Raw genomic sequence first — 19,592 nt, forward strand, 5'->3', positions numbered from 1 at the left:
GAGAGGGGCACCAAAACCAGGGACTGTTTTGTGCCTGGTTTTTGGTACACCCCTCAAAAACCAGGGACAAAAGTGTTAACACAGGGCAAGGGAAGTGAGAAATGAAACATGGCAACTGTAAACATATTTTAACATGAGTTCATTAATAAGGCAGTGTGTACCAGGCAACTAAGACCCCTCCTTTCCTCAACTATGTCTTACAGGTCGCAGCTGCATATAGTTGGGTCTCTCGGGGTAGGCTGTGCACTGATAATACTCCAAATGTACTGGAAAGAGAGCAGAGCATCCATGAGGGATGTGGTTGGATTGAGTACTTAACATAAGCCAAGTTGTTGCTGTATAAGCTTCATGATTTTTTGCAATTGCTGTTGTCGATGAGACAAAAAAGTCACAGTTGAGTTTATTGTCATGTGCACAAGCCCATTTATGCTTAGGTACAATGGAAAACTGACTTGCAACAACACACATAAAAATTGCTGGTGAACGCAGCAGGCCAGGCAGCATCTCTAGGAAGAGGTGCAGTCGACGTTTCAGGCCGAGACCCGAGTTCAGGCCGAGTTTGTCAGGACTAACTGAAGGAAAAGTGACTAAGGGATTTGAAAGTTGGAGGGGGAGGGGGAGATCCAAAATGATAAGAGAAGACAGGAGAGGGAGGGATGGAGCCAAGAGCTGGACAGGTGATAGGCAAAAGAGATACGAGAGGATCATGGGACAGGAGGTCCGGGAAGAAAGACAAGGGGGGGGGGGGACCCAGAGGATGGACAAGGGGTATATTCAGAGGGACAGAGGGAGAAAAAGGAGAGTGAGAGAAAGAATGTGTGTATAAAAATAAGTAACAGATGAGGTACGAGGGGGAGGTGGGGCATTAACGGAAGTTAGAGAAGTCGATGTTCATGCCATCAGGCTGGAGGCTACCCAGACGGAATATAAGGTGTTGTTCCTCCAACCTGAGTGTGGCTTCATCTTTACAGTAGAGGAGGCTGTGGATAGACATGTCAGAATGGGAATGGGATGTGGAATTAAAATGTGTGGCCACTGGGAGATCCTGCTTTCTCTGGCGGACAGAGCGTAGGTCTTCAGCAAAGCGGTCTCCCAGTCTGCGTCGGGTCTCGCCAATATATAAAAGCCCATATCGGGAGCACCGGACGCAGTATATCACCCCAGTCGACTCACAGGTGAAGTGTTGCCTCACCTGGAAGAACTGTTTGGGGCCCTGAATGGTGGTAAGGGAGGAAGTGTAAGGGCATGTGTAGCACTTGTTCCGCTTACACGGATAAGTGCCAGGAGGGAGATCAGTGGGGAGGGATGGGGGGGACGAATGGACAAGGGAGTCGCGTAGGGAGTGATCCCTGTGGAATGCAGAGAGAGGTGGGGAGGGAAAGATGTGCTTAGTTGTGGGATCCCGTTGGAGGTGGCGGAAGTTACGGAGAATAATATGTTGGACCCGGAGGCTGGTGGGGTGGTAGGTGAGGACCAGGGGAACCCTATTCCTAGTGGGGTGGCGGGAGGATGGAGTGAGAGCAGATGTACGTGAAATGGGGGAGGTGCGTTTAAGAGCAGAGTTGATAGTGGAGGAAGGGAAGCCCCTTTCTTTAAAAAAGGAAGACATCTCCCTCGTCCTAGAATGAAAAGCCTCATCCTGAGAGCAGATGCGGCGGAGACGGAGGAATTGCAAGAAGGGGATGGCGTTTTTGCAAGAGACAGGGTGAGAAGAAGAATAGTCCAGATAGCTGTGAGAGTCAGTAGGTTTATAGTAGACATCAGTGGATAAGCTGTCTCCAGAGACAGAGACAGAAAGATCTAGAAAGGGGAGGGAGGTGTCGGAAATGGATCAGGTAAACTTGAGGACAGGGTGAAAGTTGGAGGCAAAGTTAATAAAGTCAACGAGCTCTGCATGCGTGCAGGAAGCAGCGCCAATGTAGTCGTCGATGTAGCGAAGGAAAAGTTGGGGACAGATACCAGAATAGGCACGGAACGTAGATTGTTCCACAAAGCCAACAAAAAGGCAGGCATAGCTAGGACCCATACGGGTGCCCATAGCTACACCTTTAGTTTGGAGGAAGTGGGAGGAGCCAAAGGAGAAATTATTAAGAGTAAGGACTAATTCCGCTAGACGGAGCAGAGTGGTGGTAGAGGGGAACTGATTAGGTCGGGAATCCAAAAAGAAGCGTAGAGCTTTGAGACCTTTCTGATGGGGGATGGAAGTATATAGGGACTGGACATCCATGGTGAAAATAAAGCGGTGGGGGCCAGGGAACTTAAAATCATCAAAAAGTTCAAGAGCGTGAGAAGTGTCACGAACATAGGTAGGAAGGGATTGAACAAGGGGGGATAAAACCGTGTCGAGGTATGCGGAAACGAGTTCGGTGGGGCAGGAGCAAGCTGAGACAATAGGTCGGCCAGGACAGGCAGGTTTGTGGATCTTGGGTAGGAGGTAGAAACGGGAAGTGCGAGGTGTGTAAACTATAAGCTTGGTAGCAGTGGATGGGAGATCCCCTGAGCGGATAAAGTCGGTGATGGTGTGGGAAACAATGGCCTGGTGCTCCTAAGTGGGGTCACGATCGAGGGGTAAATAAGAGGAGGTATCCGTGAGTTATCGCTGTGCCTCGGCAAGGTAGAGGTCAGTACGCCAGACTACAACAGCACCCCCCTTATCAGCGGGTTTAATAATAAGGTTGGGATTAGTGCGGAGGGAGTGGAGAGCAGAGCGTTCCGAAGGAGTGAGGTTGGAATGGGGACAAGGTGCGGTGAAGTCGAGACGGTTGATGTCCCGTCGGCAGTTAGCGATAAAGAGATCCAGAGCAGGCAGAAGACCAGAGCGGGGTGTCCATGAAGAAGAGGAGGGTTGAAGATGGGAGAAGGGGTCATCGGTGGGGGTGGAAGAGTCCTTGCCGAAGAAGTAGGCTCGGAGACAGAGACGGCAGAAGAAAAGTTCCGCATCATGGCGAACACGGAACTTGCTGAGGTGTAGGCGAAGGGGGACATGACATATATATTAAAAAAATAAATTAAACAGTTTTTACAAGAAAGAACACAATCCATTATAATGCAAAATGATCACTGTGTTTCTAAACTTTAGTGATTTTGGGTTGTGCCAAATGGTTTGAGAACCAAATGCATGAAAGAGAAAAGGCTGTCCTTGAATCTAAAATAAAGGAGAAAAGTAGAGTAGCTAAATTGCACACCTTTTTCATTTTAGCCCAGCGTGTAACAATGAAAGCACTTCCTGAGCTGGCCACTATTCCAAATACAAAAGGTTTTGAAAAGTGACAATAAGTGTCATCGGTTGGAGTCGGAGAGCTCTGTGATGGGTGGGTGGGGTGGGGGATGTGGGTGCTCGATCCACCGTACCTGGCCTACTTGCACTGCTCATTTTATTTGAGCCAACTCTGGTGGCGGTGGGTTCCTCCTCCACTTATGGACAGGAATACGTAGAAAATGCATCCTTGTCCAAGGTACATCCAACTGCAGAAGTGGCCAATGAACATCTATTGTTTTCTTTACAGTTATGGGTATCTGGGAAAGTTTTTATTTTGCGCATGAGTTTGTGTAGGTTCTAACAGAGGACATTGACTAGAGGAACTCACATTGTAGCTTTTGAAAGAGGCCCAGAAGGTACATGTACTTAAATCAGCTCTTGCAATCTGACATGTAAGTTGCATCCCTATGTTGAAGAGATTCTGGATATAAAGCTTGGCTGAGATCTGATGGGAAACAGAGGAGCATGATCCCAGAAGTCCCCAAAGATATCTGTGATGTTTTCTTGGCACAGAAATTGTACCCTGCCACCTCCGTGGTTTGGAGGTGGATTATATGCTAATGTAGCAATGAGGTTTCCATTGGTAACTTGAGCACCGTGTCTGTGATAGCTTTTCATTTTCCATATCCTTTAATTGCGCTTTGCAAAAGGCAAGCAATTTTTGATAGAACTTCTTTTTAGCATAGGATGATGATGCTGTGAAAAAATAACAGATCTAACAAATATTTCAATGTGTAAAATTAGTCTTCTAATGTAAGATTAGCACAGAATTTGAAACATGATTTTCTTCTCCATTTTCTCCTTTATCTTCTTAATATGCATTCCTGTGCTTTTTGGTCCTTAGACAATGGTTGAAAGATGCTCTCAAAGAAAATGACCCTGCCTCTGTGCTGTTGTTTTTAGTTGGGACAAAGAAGGATCTTAGTGTAAGTACCAACAAAAGCTAGTAAGTAATTTACAAAAATATTGAGTAGTTGTATTTTAATTCAAACACTACAACAGTTACATTTCAAATTTTTCACATGCCCCAGGTAATGGGGGAAGGAGGAGCCATTGATATCAACAATTTCCAGAGGAAACCTTAGAAAATGTTATTTCCCTCAAAGCCCTTATATCTTTTCTATGGTTCTGTTCCACTATTTCATTCATCTGCTTTGATACCCTTTAGGAAAACAAATCCAACCTGTCTCAGTCTGAGTGTTAGCCCAGCATTGCAGGCTGCAGAGAGGATAATTCCACATTTCCAATATCCTAGTAGACCCACTTTACTCGCTTTCATATGAAGATTTTGACTTACTCTTAGTTTTCATTAAATAACATTTATGATTTTATTGAGTTAAAACAACATATCAGGATTACTCTCGAGGGTGTGCAGGATCAGAAGAATCAGAAGTGCTCACATTAAATACCGCAAGGACAGCTTCTCTTGGTGGTTTCTCCTCATTGACTTTCCCCTAACTGGGATTCATCCTGCCCATTGTGTTAACAAATATTTTGATGGGTCTCCACTAATGGGTTTCCAATTGGGAAGTTTTATGCTCAGAAGCCATTTTCTACAGAGCAATTGACCATGAGATTGGGGAGTGGGGTGCATGCTGTGGGTGCCCAGTTCTTGAAATCAGCCAAGCCACCCCTCCACTTTTCAGTGTCATGAGCATACCCATGTTGGACATAAAATCAACCTTTACTGGACTTAGGGTGTGACAGCTAAAGCCAGGTCTGTTTTGCTTCTTCTATTTACCCAGTATATCATTCATTGTCCTATACAGTCTGCTTCCCAGTACAGCCTGATAGAGAAAGATGCTATCAAAATTGCTAAGGAAATAAAAGCTGAATATTGGGCAGTGTCTTCACTCACAGGTGAGTGCAGTTTTATCAAGTCCTAACTATACAATACCTATAATCAGCACAGTATCTGATGTTGGTCATTTCTTTGCAGAAGGGAACTATGAAATTCTATCAGAAGAGGAGCCAATAATAGAGAATGGACCATTGCCTAGTTTGGATGAAGGGGTGCTTTGAGCTTATAATGATAATGTAATTGTAGATGTATTGCTGCACATTATAATCGCTCCCATTTTTTTATTTAGGGAGGAGCGGTGTGTAAGAGTCAGCGGATTCTTTATCTGCTTTCATTATTGCCATGTCAAAACTCTTCTGCAGTCACTGATCAACTGATCCCATTGAATGGCAGAGTAGGCTCAAGAGGCTGAATGGCCTAAGCATATTCCTCCTTATTGTCCATGTGGCACCTTTAGTCTTTCAATAGGACTTTGTTATTTATACATAAAGCATATTTAAAAAGAAAACAATTATAGATTTCATACTGAAAATAAATTTTGCAAGTTTGTCAGCATTATGTTTACATGTATGTCATATATCAGAACGAACATGGAATAAGATCTTGTGTTCGAGATTCCAACTCTGCTGGGACTACATTCCCCATGTTTTAGATTGATAACTGTAGGGATAGTGTCAGAAATTCAAAGATTGAGAAACTGATTCAAAGTTGTAAGGAAATTGAACCAAATATATAATTTAAGTGTTCCTGGATATTCGTGTGTACTTGTTTGCCAGTTTGTCTGGTTGCATGGTGGTGGTGTGGTGCGTTTGTGACTACGTCTGAGGGATTTGAAAGGAAGGTGTTTGGTGGAAATTTGAATTCATTTGCAACTCTTCTCACAGTTTCATCCAGCCCCATGTCCTGTCTCTCATTCTATGAATATTGTGCGCTCCTTCTCGGTAGTTTGAACAGTGAGGGTACTTTCATCAAACAGCACCTGCATTGTGGAATTTTCTTCTTAAATTTTGTACTTGGATTAATTTTGAATCATCTGTCCTACTTCAAGTCTTGTGAAGTTAATTCCCTCAAGTTACTTTGCAACAGCAAAAGGACTCGCCTGAATTTTCTAAGGGGATCCTCTCAGTCAGCGTAATTTCAGTGGGAACAAGGTTATGGCATTCATTTGGGAGAATTCCAGTCGGCTTTCTGCTGGCTATGAGTGGTAAGGTTGCAGTTTCATTGCCTACTCAACAACTCCATTAGGTGGCACTGTCCAACCATTCTTCAGCAAATACTTCAGCTCCAAATGTCTTTAACAGCCTTATGTCTAAAATGGCAGTGACAAAATTCCTGAAGTAAGCAGTTTATTTTGTGCTGTTAGCCCTTTAAACTGAAGTAAAGTGGACCTAATGCTTACCTGTACCCTTTCAAAAGCAGCATTTTCATTAAAGAATCTATAATGACTTTGGGATCTTTATAACGTATCTTATGGCATCAAAAGTTCATATCAAATAATACGTCTGAGTGCATTGTGAACATTTATATTTCTGCAGGCTTTGTTATTTTCCTATTATTTTTGTAGCCATGCATGATTACCAACTCTATTCAGCGCGTGACCTGCCTTTTGGTATCTTTCAATGGAACTTCAGAGGACCTTAGAGTTTGAGCACCAATTGTGACTGATGGTTTTGTTCTTCTCCTGGGTTAAGCACCGGGCCTTATCCACTGGCAAACTGCCACAGTGAACGTATATATGTCCTGCTCCTCCAAAGCATCAACAAGGTTGCACATTTATGTGGTGCTGTGTTTAAAAGAATGTTCAAGTGAGGATTTTTACAAGCCGTGGCCTTTCTTTTGAAAGCTAACATGTTCTTTTTCTTTATCTTTAGGAGAAAATGTAAATGAATTCTTTTTCCGGGTTGCCTCCTTGACATTTGAAGCTAATGTATTGGCTGAGCTAGAAAAGACAGGCCCGAGGAGGATTGGTGATGTTGTTCGTGAGTATAGGCATTAATTACACATGACACACTTCTTTTCAACTACAGGTCCACAATCCCTTATCCGAAATTCTGAAATCCAAAAAGCTCCAAAAATAGGAGTTTTTTTCGCCAACAGCTGACGTCACTCAAGTGTGATGTGGCAGCATTAGCAGAGGCCGCCAGACGTCAGTTGTGGCTCAGCGCTCGTACTGGTTACACGTGCATTTGCTGTTCACTGATATTTTGTGTTCACTGTTGACTTTGTGTTTAATTTCACTGTGAAAATGTCAAAAAGAGCTGCAGATACCCCTATGGGTAACAATGAGAAAAAGAGAAAGAAGCATCTATCATTATCAATAATGCAGAAAGTGGAGTTTTTGCAGAAGCTTGATCGTGGCGTGTCTGTGCAGCATCTTACTGAAGAGTATGGTGTTGGAACTACCACTGTATATGATTTAAAGAAACAGAAAGATAAGTTACTGAAGTTTTATAGTGACAGTGATGACCATAAACTAATGAAAAATAGGAAAACAATGCATAGGGCAAAAAATGAAGATCTTGACCGTGTGTTGATTGAGTGACTTGGACAACGAAGAAGTGAACGTATGCCACTGAATGGCATGTTGATCATGAAACAAGCTAGAATATACCATGAAGAACTGAACATTGAAGGTGAGTGTCAATATTCAGAGAGTTGGCTGCAGAAATTTTAGAAGTGTCATGGTGTAAAATATCTGAAAATCTGTGGTGAAGAAGCTTCTGCTAATCATGAAGCAGCTGAAAATTACATTGACGAATTTGCCAAGATAATATCTGATGAAAACCTTAGCCCTGAACAAATTTACAATGCTGATGAAACAGCTTTGTACTGGCGCTACATTTCTAGAAAAACATTAACAACAGCTAATGAGAGAGCACCAAAAGGTTTTAAAGATGCTAAGGACAGGTTAACTATTCTTGGGTGTGCCAATGCAGCAGGCACACACAAGGTGAAGTTGGCAGTGATTGGGAAAAGCCAACATCCGAGATGTCTGAAAGGTGTACACAATTTACCTGTGCATTATTATGCAAACAAGAAAGCATGGATAACCCAAGAAATGTTTTCTGACTGGTTTAATAACCACTTTGTACCAGCGGCACCAGCTCATTGCAGGCAAGCTGGACTGGAAGAAAACTGTAAAACTTTATTGTTCCTAGACAACTGCTCCGCATATCCCCCTGCCGAACTTCTTCTGAAAAGTGAAGTTTTCGCAATTTACTTGCCCCCCAATGTGGCATCTATATTACAGCCTTGTGACCAAGGAATTTTATGTTCCATGAGCAGCAAGAATGAAAACTGTTTTTTGAATTGTTTGATTTCTGCAGTCAACAGAGGAGTAGGACTCTCTATCCAAGCCTTCCTGAAAGAGTTCAATGTTAAGGATGCCATTTACACAGTTGCTAATGCTTGGAATGATGTTGATAAATTAACGTTAACAAATGTTTGGCACAGACTTTGGCCTACAACAATGTTTGATGTAAATGAACCTACAGATCAAGACTTTGAAGGATTTCGTGTCACTAATGAGAAGATGATGATATCAAACCGCGTAACTTACGCTAAAATGTTATCAAACCAAGGTGTAAATAAGTTAGAGGAGGCTGACATCGCAGAAATGCTGAACATTGACAATGATGCACCTGTTGTGTATTCCTTGAGTGATGGGGAAATTGCTGAAATGGTGTTAAGTCAGATCAGCATGAAGATAGTCGTGATGATGATGACACAGTCAACGCAGGTGAAAAAATCCCCATAGACAGTATGGTGAAAATGTGTGATCAGTTAATTGCTGTCCTTGAATAACACGCATTTATCAGTGAGCAAGAGATTATGGCAGTTTACTCAGTTAAAGAGAGATTGCTTAGACATAAACCTATGTTAATGAGACAGACGACACTTGAAGAAGTCTTTAAAAACGCCGTCTGTCATAGTGCTGCTTCATAACTTGAGAATCCTGTTCCTGGCCCATCAGGTACCTGAAGAGTATTTAGTTTTGTTTGCCAGATGTAATGCAACTTAACTAGCTTAGTTTGAACCTGTATATGTCCTAGAGTATTTACGGCATTTACCATGTGTTTGATTCAGTTCGTTTGAAGCTGTATATTTTTATGTTTTATTGAATGTTTAATAAAACTGTAATAGTATTTGTAGTCTTTATTTATCCCACTTAACTATACTTTTTGTGTTCACTGTTGACTTTGTGTTTAATTTCACTGTGAAAATGTCAAAAAGAGCGTGGGTCGGGAAAACCCAGAAGTTCTCTCTCCAGCAGTCGTTGTTTGAGATTGCACAGACTTTTTTTCTTGTCATTATTCCCTAAACAATACAGCATAACATCTATTTACATAGCATTTACATTGTATTAGGTATTATAAGTAATCTAGAGATTATTTAAAGTATACGGGAGGATGTGCATAGGTCCGGAGCTCTCCCGGGTCCTAAAGTCCACCTGCACTGAGACAGGTTAATTATCAATATAATTATCAATTTCCTAAAATCCGAAAAATGCTGAATTCCAAAATGCAACTGGCCCCAAGGATTTCGGATAAGGGATTGTGGACCTGTATAGCTATTCAGCTCATATCAGTAGAGATGGCAGTAGCAAGGGATGGGCAACCTGACCAACAATGCCCATCTCTCATACAAGTTTTACAGAAAGCAATTGATCAAAAGAGACATTATTTTTAAGAACTAAGCGCAAGAGATTCAGCAGATGCTGGAAATCCGTAATAATACCTAGAAACTGCTGGAGGAACTCAGCAGGTCAGGCAGCATCTATGGAAAGGAATAAAGAGACAATGTTTTGGGGCAAGGCCTTTCATCAGGACTCATAATACAGAGTCTCTGCCTGAAACATCAACTCTTTATTTCTTTCCATGAACACTGCCTGGTCTGATCTGCAGAGTTCCTCCAGTGTTTTTTGTGTGTGTTATTTTAAGAGCGGATGTCGTTTCCCAAATGATCATTTGCTGGGTCATTGGAGGTGAGACAAGCTGTCTAGACTGGGAAAATTTAAATGGCAGTCAATTTCTCACGATGTCAAAGGAGGTGAATTGGCCCATCGAAACGATGCAATTTCTCAGATCAATCCCACTATTATTTTCCAGTGTCCCATGACCTATTCTCTCTCAGCTGCTCACTGATACCATCCAATCCTCCAGCCATCCACTACACCAGTACTCATTCAACACACTAGTGTGTCTTTGGGATGTGGGAGGATATCGGGAAACTCTTGTACTCAAAGGAGAAAAGAGCAAACTCCAAAACGACGACAGAGGTGGGAAGAGGATCAAACACTGGTTGCTGGATTGGGTGGAAGCAATAAAACTCACAGCTGCATCACTCTCCAGCATCACTGGATGTTGTCTGTACCTCTGAGCCGACAGTGGCACAGATTCAAAATAGAGGGGCATCCTCTTAGAATGGAGATGAGGAGGGATTTCTTTAGCCTGAGAGTGGTGAATCTGTGGATTTTGATGCCATGGGCAGCTATGGACACCCAAGTCATTAGGTATATTTAAGGCAGAAGTTGACAGATTCTTGATTAGTCAGGGCATGAAAGAATAAGGGGAGAAGGTGAGATATTGGGACTGAGAGGAAAAATGGATCAGCAATGATGAAATGGCAGAGGAGACTCGATGCATCAAATGGCTAATTCTCCTCCAATATCTTATGGTCTTAACAGAGGAAGAAGCAGGTCATTTAAACATCCTATTGACTGCTAATGCTGGTCATTGAGTGAAGGATAGGGAGATCACACCCTTTTTAAAAAGTAAATCCTAGTGATTGTGGCACCAGAAGGTTCAGAAGGCATTATTTTTAATTTCACAGCCTGGGTTCTAATTTGGATCTCATCCCTGTTTCTCAAAGATTCTATGTACAGGTGTCTCCAATGATATGGCAGTTCAGGGAATGGAAATTTGCCCACATGGAATTTGCAAATCACTCTCAAAAATTCTGTGAGACAAAATAAAATTACACTCTTGTAGAAGCTTATGTTGAAGAAATAAACACAAGATATAGTTGTAACTTCCCAGGAGTAATCAAGCAGATGCCATTGTCTGTAAACATTGCAGCTGCCAATTCATTTGGCAGCCAGAACATGGTGGGTGGAGAGGCAGGGGAGCTCCAGTATATTCAAGGCAATGGGGCACACTCCACTTGTTTGTACCAAAAAATTGTAATCCAGTTTCTACAAATATGAGAGGGACCAAAATGAACCATTATGCCTTACGTTGCTGCTGGAAAAGCTTACCATATCCTACTGAAACCGGTGCTAATCAAGTGCTGGGATAAATAAGGTGAAGAATAAAGCAACACCGTCCCTGCAGTCATAACTCACTCAAGTCTGCTGATTCCTGAAATGGATGCTGAGGCTCCCACCTGAGAACAGTGGTCATTCCAGGTCTACTGATGTCAGGACGTGTGCCTTCATCACATGCCCTGGCTTGACTCCTTTAAAAGTTCAAAGTTTCAAAGTAAATTTATTATCCAAGTACATACATGTCACCATATAAAACCCTGAGATTCATTGCCTTGCGGGCATACTCAATAAATCCATGATAGAATAATAACTGTAATAAAATCAATGAAAGAGCACAATAACTTGGGTGTTGAACCAGTATGTAAAATACAACAAACTGTCCAGATACAAAATGAAAGAAATAATAAATATCAAGAACATGAGAAGAATAGTCCTTGAAAGTGAATCTGTAGGTTGTGGGACCATTTCAGTGATGGGGCAAGTCAAGCTGAATGGAGTTATGGCCCTTGATTCAAGAGCCTGATGGTTGTGGGATAGTAACTGTTCCTGAACCTGGTGGTGTGACTTCTACCTTCTTCCTGATGGCAGCAGAGAGAACAGAGCATGTCCTGGGTGATGGCTGTCCCTGGTGATGAATGCTGCTTTCCTGCCACAGTGTTTTGTGTCGATGTTCTCAATGGTGGGGTGCATTTTACCCACGATGAACCGAGCAGTATCCACTACTTTTTGTAGGTCTATCTGTTCAAGGGCACTGGCATTTTCATACCAAGCTGTGATGCAACCAGTGAATATTCTCTCCACTACAGAAGTTTGATGTTCAGAGTAGGACTAATCTGGATACTATGCCAGGTGACATGGGGTGTGCATCCCCAACCCCTGGCCACTGTCTGGATAAAATCAGATTGACATTTAAAATTGGCTTAGGACCTAGACTAGGGTACAAATGGTGGAATTTTCAGGTATCTACTCTTGTACATGCTAAATTAAGTACTTCCAAATTAATTGTTACTATAATCCATATAATAAAAAAATTCTTTTTCTTTCTTTACAGGTATCAACAACAATGATAAAAACCTATTTAGAACTGGGAAGAAATCTAAACCGGCCTGCTGTCAGTGAGTGACTGCCAACATAAGAGGCTACTGTTGCACTATAATTTCTGCTTTAACCAAAGATTTGTCATGCCAACAACATTGGCGCCAACAGAACACCTTTGTAATGAGAAAACTTGTTAAAAGCTGATGGAATGTGAGCATCCTGCTGGAGAATCTTCCCAAATAATTGCTGTTAGGACACTGCCATTTATGTTAATCCCACATCTCAATATCTTTACCAGTGGAAGAAATAACATTATGATGTACAATTCCCACTCTGATGACGCATGGGTTAAAGTTGGTGCTGGATCCAGAAAGGAGATACTTGTAATTTTTTTTGACTCCCTCAACTGTTATTATTATCCTGTTACAGGATAGGAATTCATCCCTGGACACACACATTAAGCACGTGAAATACGTGCATGGAATTTACTTCTGAAATTTGGTTCCACTGAGGTCAATAAAATGGAATTTTGGAGTGCATTTGAACATCATTACTTTGTATGCTTAGCACATGTGACTGAGGAAATATTTTTAGTCCACCTTTCTGATCTGAAATTTTAAGGAAGCCGGGACAATATTCTGTCACAACTCTTATATTTCTGTAGATATCTCTGATTTTTGTATGTGGGACACAAATGCAGGGAGTTAACTAATAGTATATGCTCTGAAGGAAAGCCATTCATGTTATTTATTATTTAGAGATAGGGCATAGTAACAGGCCCTTGTAATTGTGCCGCCCAATTACACCCATACTAACTGGTACATCTTTGGGATGTGGAAGAAAACTAGTGCAGCCACGGGGAGAAAGTACACACTCCCAACAGGCAGTGACGGAATTGAACCCGGGTCACTGGTGGTGTAATAGCTTTTCACTAACTGTGCTGCCCCATTTCATCTTTTTATATGATGGGATGGGAAGTTAGTTATCTGTCTTGGGGTCTGAGCAGTATCCCACCTGATTTGACGAAGGGTCTCGGCCCGAAACGTTGACTGTTCGTTTCCACGGATGCTGCCTGACCTGCTGAGTTCCTCCAGTGTGTTGTGCATGTTGCTCCCACCTGATTTTCCCTGTCTTTTCTAATTGGGTTGTTCCAATAGGTTCAGATGTCAAAATAAGATCATGGTTCTGAGTTTGACAGAATGTGAAAACTGGCCAAGGTTGATGGTGGCAATAAATATCCAATGTATTCCCAATCTTGAAACTTCTACCGAAGTCATTCACTGCCTGTACTGTACTTACTCAACAATGATGTGGAAAACTATACCTTCCCCTTCTCCTCTGTTTCCACTCTCCTCTCCTATCAGATTCTTTCTTCTCCAACCCTTGACCTTTCTCACCCACCTGGCTTACCCTGTCACCTGCCAACTAGCCTCTTTCCCCTCCCTCCATGTTTTTATTCAGGCATCTTTCCCCTTTCTTCTCAGTCCTGAAGAAAAGGCCCGGCCTGAAACATCAACTGTTCACTCTTTTCCATAGATGCCAACTGACCTGCTGAGTTCCTCCAGCATTTTGTGCGTGTGCTTCGGATTTCCAGCATCTGCAGACTTTCTTGTGTTTGTGAAATACGTCCTTTGTTTGTCAAACTTATGACGATAACATTTTATGGAGCCAGATTTCAGAAGTAAAATTCCTTGCCCATGCAGTTTGTTGCCATACAATATGTTCATACAATTTTACAGAAGGGTAGTAGAACACTTAAACACACACACACACACACACACACACAACTGACATTGTGTATTTATCACATGTAGTTAGTGACCAATTTCTATTTCTTCATGTTTACGTGTTAGAATGACACTGCTGCCATTCCTAGGGCATATTTAACAGCTTTTTTCAACATTATAATACCATCATTAATTCTATTGGCAAAATCCAAGCAATGTAATTCATAATGTAAATAATTTTGAGATAATTGTGGAATTTTGGTAGATAAGTCTTTTCCCTTTTGTAGTTTTCAGATAGCCTTGTGCAACACTCACCCACAAATGAAGTTTCAACTGAAATATAAAGCAAGGTTGTTGTTTAGTCCGCTGGAGGATTTTTTTTTCCCTTGAGAGTGTTTTGCTTCCTTTAATAAACTAGGATTTCTGGGTTTCTGAATGCAGAGGGGATGGTTTTGCTGGATAGAGCAGTCATTTAAAAGAGGCGGCACCGGGATTCATTTCCCATCTTACTGTCTTGTTCCCTCAAAGAGCTAGAAAATATACCACCCTGAGTCAAGATCCCTATCAATTGGAGGAGTAAGTGAGGGCAGGCAGCAGCACTGCAGAAAAGACCATTTCCTTCTCAATGATCAGCTCTAAGCTTCCTGGCTGCTGTTTATCAAGTCTGGAATAGGCCTGTGCTAAATGGGGCACCGAGCATGCCCCAAAGAAACAGACTGAAATACTTTTTCATTGTATTGGTGGCAGTAAAGTTTGCTCAGTTCTTATCGTGTATTAAGTATTCACTTTTTTTTGAAAAGTTTTCTCTACAAAAAGCAGCATCACCAGTTTCTTTTTGCCATTTTGTTAGGGATATTAATATACTCTTTCTCTCTATAGTCCTTGATTTTTATATGTGTTAGCTATTTTTTCTTACTTTGTAATATTTCACTTGCTTTCTGAAAGATGCACTGAAACAGAGGCTGATGCGATAGACCTGGGAGAAAACACCAAGACAACTGGAAGCACAGGTTTAGGAGCACACGAATAAAGGGAGGACATTTAGCCTTTCAAAGCAATTCCACCATTCACTTACATCAAGGCTGATATGCAGTTTAATTCTTTCCCCCACCTTTGATTCCATAAACCTTAATACCTTGCCCAACCAACAAATATCAATCTAGTCCAATGTCACCACATCTTCCAAAGTGAGAATAATTCTTCAGCTAACAACTTGATGGGTTTTAAGACACTGATTACCAGTGAGAGCTTTAGAGATTGTAATAGCAATGGAATCTTTGTAATCTGCAAGAGCCTTTAATTAAAATCAAAGTCGCGCATGTGGTGGTTTGCCCATATAGGACATATACACTCAGTACCTCCTGTAGCTAATAAAGTGGCCACTGAGTGTATGTTCATGGTCCTCTGCTACTGTAGCCCATCTGCTTCAACATTTGACATGTTGTGCATTCAGGGATGCTCTTCTGCACACCTTTGTTCCAACACATTGTCACTTCCTGTCAGCTTAAACCAGTCTGGCCTCTGTCTTCCTCTGACCTTTCACTAACGAGGTATTTTTGCCCACAGAACTACTGCTCACTGGATTTTTATTTTTGTTTTTTTTTTTGCACCTTTCTCTGTAAACTCTAGAGACTGCTGTGTGAGAAAATTCCAGATCAGCAGTTTCTGAGATACTGAAACCACCCTTTCTGGCACCAATAATTATTCCATGGTTAAAGTCACTTAGATCACATTTCACAGATATGTGAAAAGAAAAAGATTGGTTAAGACAAATGTAGGTCTCTTACAGTCAGAAACAGGTGAATTGATCATGGGGAGCAAGGACATGGCAGACCAATTGAATAACTACTTTGGTCCTGTCTTCACTAAGGAGGACATAAATAATCCTCCGGAAATAGTAGGGGACCGAGGGTCTAGTGAGATGGAGGAACTGAGGAAAATACATGTTAGTAGGGAAGTGGTGTTAGGTAAATTGAAGGGATTAAAGGCAGATAAATCCCCAGGGCCAGATGGTCTGCATCCCAGAGTGCTTAAGGAAGTGGCCCAAGAAATAGTGGATGCATTAGTGATAATTTTTCAAAATTCTTTCGTTTCTGGATTAGTTCCTGAGGATTGCAGGGTGGCTAATATAACCCCGCTTTTTAAAAAAGGAGGGAGAGAGAAACCGGGGAATTATAGACCAGTAAGCCTGACATCGGTGGTGGGGAAAATGCTAGAGTCAGTTATCAAAAATGTGATAACAGCACATTTGGAAAGCGGTGAAATCATCGGACAAAGTCAGCATGGATTTGTGAAAGGAAAATCATGTCTGAGGAATCTCATAGAATTTTTTGAGGATGTAACTAGTAGAGTGGATAGGGGAGAACCAGTGGATGTGGTATATTTGGATTTTCAAAAGGCTTTTGACAAGGTCCCACACAGGAGATTAGTGTGCAAACTTAAAGCACACGGTATTGGGGGTATGGTATTGATGTGGATAGAGAATTGGTTGGCAGACAGGAAGCAAAGAGTGGGAATAAACGGGACCTTTTCAGAATGGCAGGCAGTGACTAGTGGGGTACCGCAAGGCTCAGTGCTGGGACCCCAGTTGTTTACAATATATATTAATGACTTGGATGAGGGAATTAAATGCAGCATCTCCAAGTTTGCGGATGACACGAAGCTGGGCGGCAGTGTTAGCTGTGAGGAGGATGCTAAGAGGATGCAGGGTGACTTGGATAGGTTAGGTGAGTGGGCAAATTCATGGCAGATACAATTTAATGTAGATAAATGTGAGGTTATCCACTTTGGTGGCAAGAACAGGAAAATAGATTATTATCTGAATGGTGGCCGATTAGGAAAAGGGGAGGTGCAACGAGACCTGGGTGTTATTGTACACCAGTCATTGAAAGTGGGCATGCAGGTACAGCAGGTGGTGAAAAAGGCGAATGGTATGCTGGCATTCATAGCAAGAGGATTCGAGGACAGGAGCAGGGAGGTACTACTGCAGTTGTACAAGGCCTTGGTGAGACCACACCTGGAGTATTGTGTGCAGTTTTGGTCCCCTAATCTGAGGAAAGACATTCTTGCCATAGAGGGAGTACAAAGAAGGTTCACCAGATTGATTCCTGGGATGGCAGGACTTTCATATGATGAAAGACTGGATCGACTAGGCTTGTACTCTCTGGAATTTAGAATATTGAGGGGGGATCTGATTGAAACGTATAAAATTCTAAAGGGATTGGACAGGCAGGGAGATTGTTCTCGATGTTGGGGAAGTCCAGAACGAGGGGTCACAGTTTGAGGATAAAGGGGAAGCCTTTTAGGACCAAGATGAGGATAAACTTCTTCACACAGAGAGTGGTGAATCTGTGTAATTCTCTGCCATAGGAAACAGTTGAAGCCAGTTCATTGGCTATATTTAAGAGGGAGTTAGATATGGCCCTTGTGGCTAAAGGGATCAGGGGGTCTGGAGAGAAGGCAGGTACAGGATTCTGAGTTGGATGATCAGCCATGATCGTACTGAATGGCGGTGCAGGCTCGAAGGGCCGAATGGCTTACTCCTGCACCTATTTTCTATGTTTCTGCCCCATTCTGATGTTTGGGCTTAACAACAACTGAATCCTTTGACCATGTTTGCATGCTATTATGCATTGAGTAGCTGCCATATGATTGCATAATTAGATATTTGTATTAACAAGCAGGTGTGCCTAAGAAAGTGGGCATACAGTGTATATCAACGCCAATCGGCGATTTAACTCTCACCCGATCTTTGATTCCATAATCCTTAATACCCTTGCCCAACCAAAAACTATCAATCTAATCCTATCTTCCAAAGTGAGAACAAATATTTAGCTAACAGCTTGATGAGTCTTAAGGTGCTAACTGCCAATGAGAGCTCTAGAGATTGAAATGTCCATGAATCTTTGCAATTTGCACGAGCCTTCAAAATACAAGTTGTGCAGGCTGTAATTAGCCCAGACAGTGCATATAGAACAAAGTCATTTTCGTGGAAAGCTCTATTAGTTAAAACAAGTCCAGTATATCCTTTCAGTATATGCTCTTCAAGCTTAACCAGGATTTTCCTGCCTTCAAATTTCTTCCTTTAAACTAAATATATTGTATCTGTGCTGTTAGCAGGACAGTGACATAGGAATAAAGGGTGCAGGACAGCTGATTATTAAGTACTTCCATGAACTGTTAGAGGAGGTTAGTTTTCAGTCACAGTCCAGCTCTCCAAGAATACAGCAAGTGTCAGAAAAATATGTTGATTCCCTCATATGCTTGCCTCATATTCCAAATTCTTTAATCCCCGATGACACAGTCGTCATCCCACTCCCCATTGCACAAAATTGCATCCTTTTACATCTACTTCTCCCTTCAGGCAGCTGGTAATGAACACTTAAGTGTTGGTAGGGTCTGTATCTCACCATTCTATTAGTGTGAGCAAAGTTTGCTTAAAACTTCTTATACATGAACTGTCCATGTCGCTTGAAAGAAAAGCAGCGCACAGACTGAATGGTATCATAACTTTGTAACATTGTTCTTTAGACTTTTTCTATGTTTATTATAATACATTTGCCCTTTGTGAAGTATCTTAATGCCATTCACTTTATGTATTTCAATCCACTTGCTTCACCTTCCTTCCTAAGTGAGCTCTTCCTATCTGTGATAGTGACCTGACCAATATTCTTTCTCATCTAAACTGACCACAGTGATTAACTATGCTTAAAAGAAATGCTCTATAATTACATGATGAAGTGCTGGGAAAAAACGTATGGTGGCGTGGTATCGCAAATGTAATAACAAACTCTAGATAAAATGTTGTACTAAGGCTTGTTGAGGGATGTGTTATGAGAAAAGTCAAAGAAAAGTCTGGTTAATCAATTTAATAAAATTACTATTTTAATGTTCATTAGAAAGAAAATATGCCTTGTCTCTGTACAGAATGCATTTCTTATGATTGAATCCATGGCATGAAAAAACTGCCTTCTGCATCATAAATCTGTTGACAAGAGAAACTTACTTTTACTCATTAATGTTTAGAGCAAACAAAAATAATTAAATTGTTATCCAAATAGAAATTACAAGGAGGCAGATTTAACTGCTCCCTCTGCAAGGTGATTTTTGTTGAAACAATAGAATGGAAAATATGGCAGATTGTATAATGATCTCAAACTACACAGTCTCCTGAGTCCTGCAAAAGTTAAACTTTACCTAATGGTGGTATTGCTTTGTTTAAGTAAACTAGTGAATCTCACATTGAAGAATTGTAAGTAAAGTTGAAAATTCAAAGTAACTTTATTATCAAAGTACATATATGTCACCATATATAAACCTGAGATTCATTTTCTTGCGGGCATTTGCAGAGAGTACAAGAAATACAATAGAATCAATGAAAGACTGCACTCAAGACTGAATAATCAATAAATATTGAGAATGTGAGATGAAAGGTCCTTGAAAGTGAGTCCATAGGTTGTGGGAAATGTTCGGTGATGGAGGAAAGTGAAATTATCCTCTCTG

At 41.5% G+C, this 19,592-nt stretch overlaps 1 protein-coding gene across 2 annotated transcripts in view; it reads left to right on the forward strand.

The window, feature by feature from the left end:
- LOC140187767 (ras-related protein Rab-34-like) overlaps positions 1 to 18,996 on the forward strand; it is a 60,752-nt gene extending 41,756 nt beyond the window's left edge. For both annotated transcript variants that reach the window (XM_072243459.1, XM_072243460.1), the window contains exons 8-11: positions 4,104 to 4,185; positions 5,029 to 5,119; positions 6,932 to 7,039; positions 12,377 to 18,996. In XM_072243459.1, the coding sequence (XP_072099560.1) occupies positions 4,104 to 4,185; positions 5,029 to 5,119; positions 6,932 to 7,039; positions 12,377 to 12,444 (349 nt within the window). In that variant the 3' untranslated portion in view covers positions 12,445 to 18,996. The remainder of the gene's footprint in view (positions 1 to 4,103; positions 4,186 to 5,028; positions 5,120 to 6,931; positions 7,040 to 12,376) is intronic.
- Positions 18,997 to 19,592: the final 596 nt, after the last annotated feature.

This window comes from Mobula birostris, chromosome 25 (genome assembly GCF_030028105.1).
Source record: "Mobula birostris isolate sMobBir1 chromosome 25, sMobBir1.hap1, whole genome shotgun sequence".
NCBI lineage: Eukaryota > Metazoa > Chordata > Chondrichthyes > Myliobatiformes > Myliobatidae > Mobula > Mobula birostris.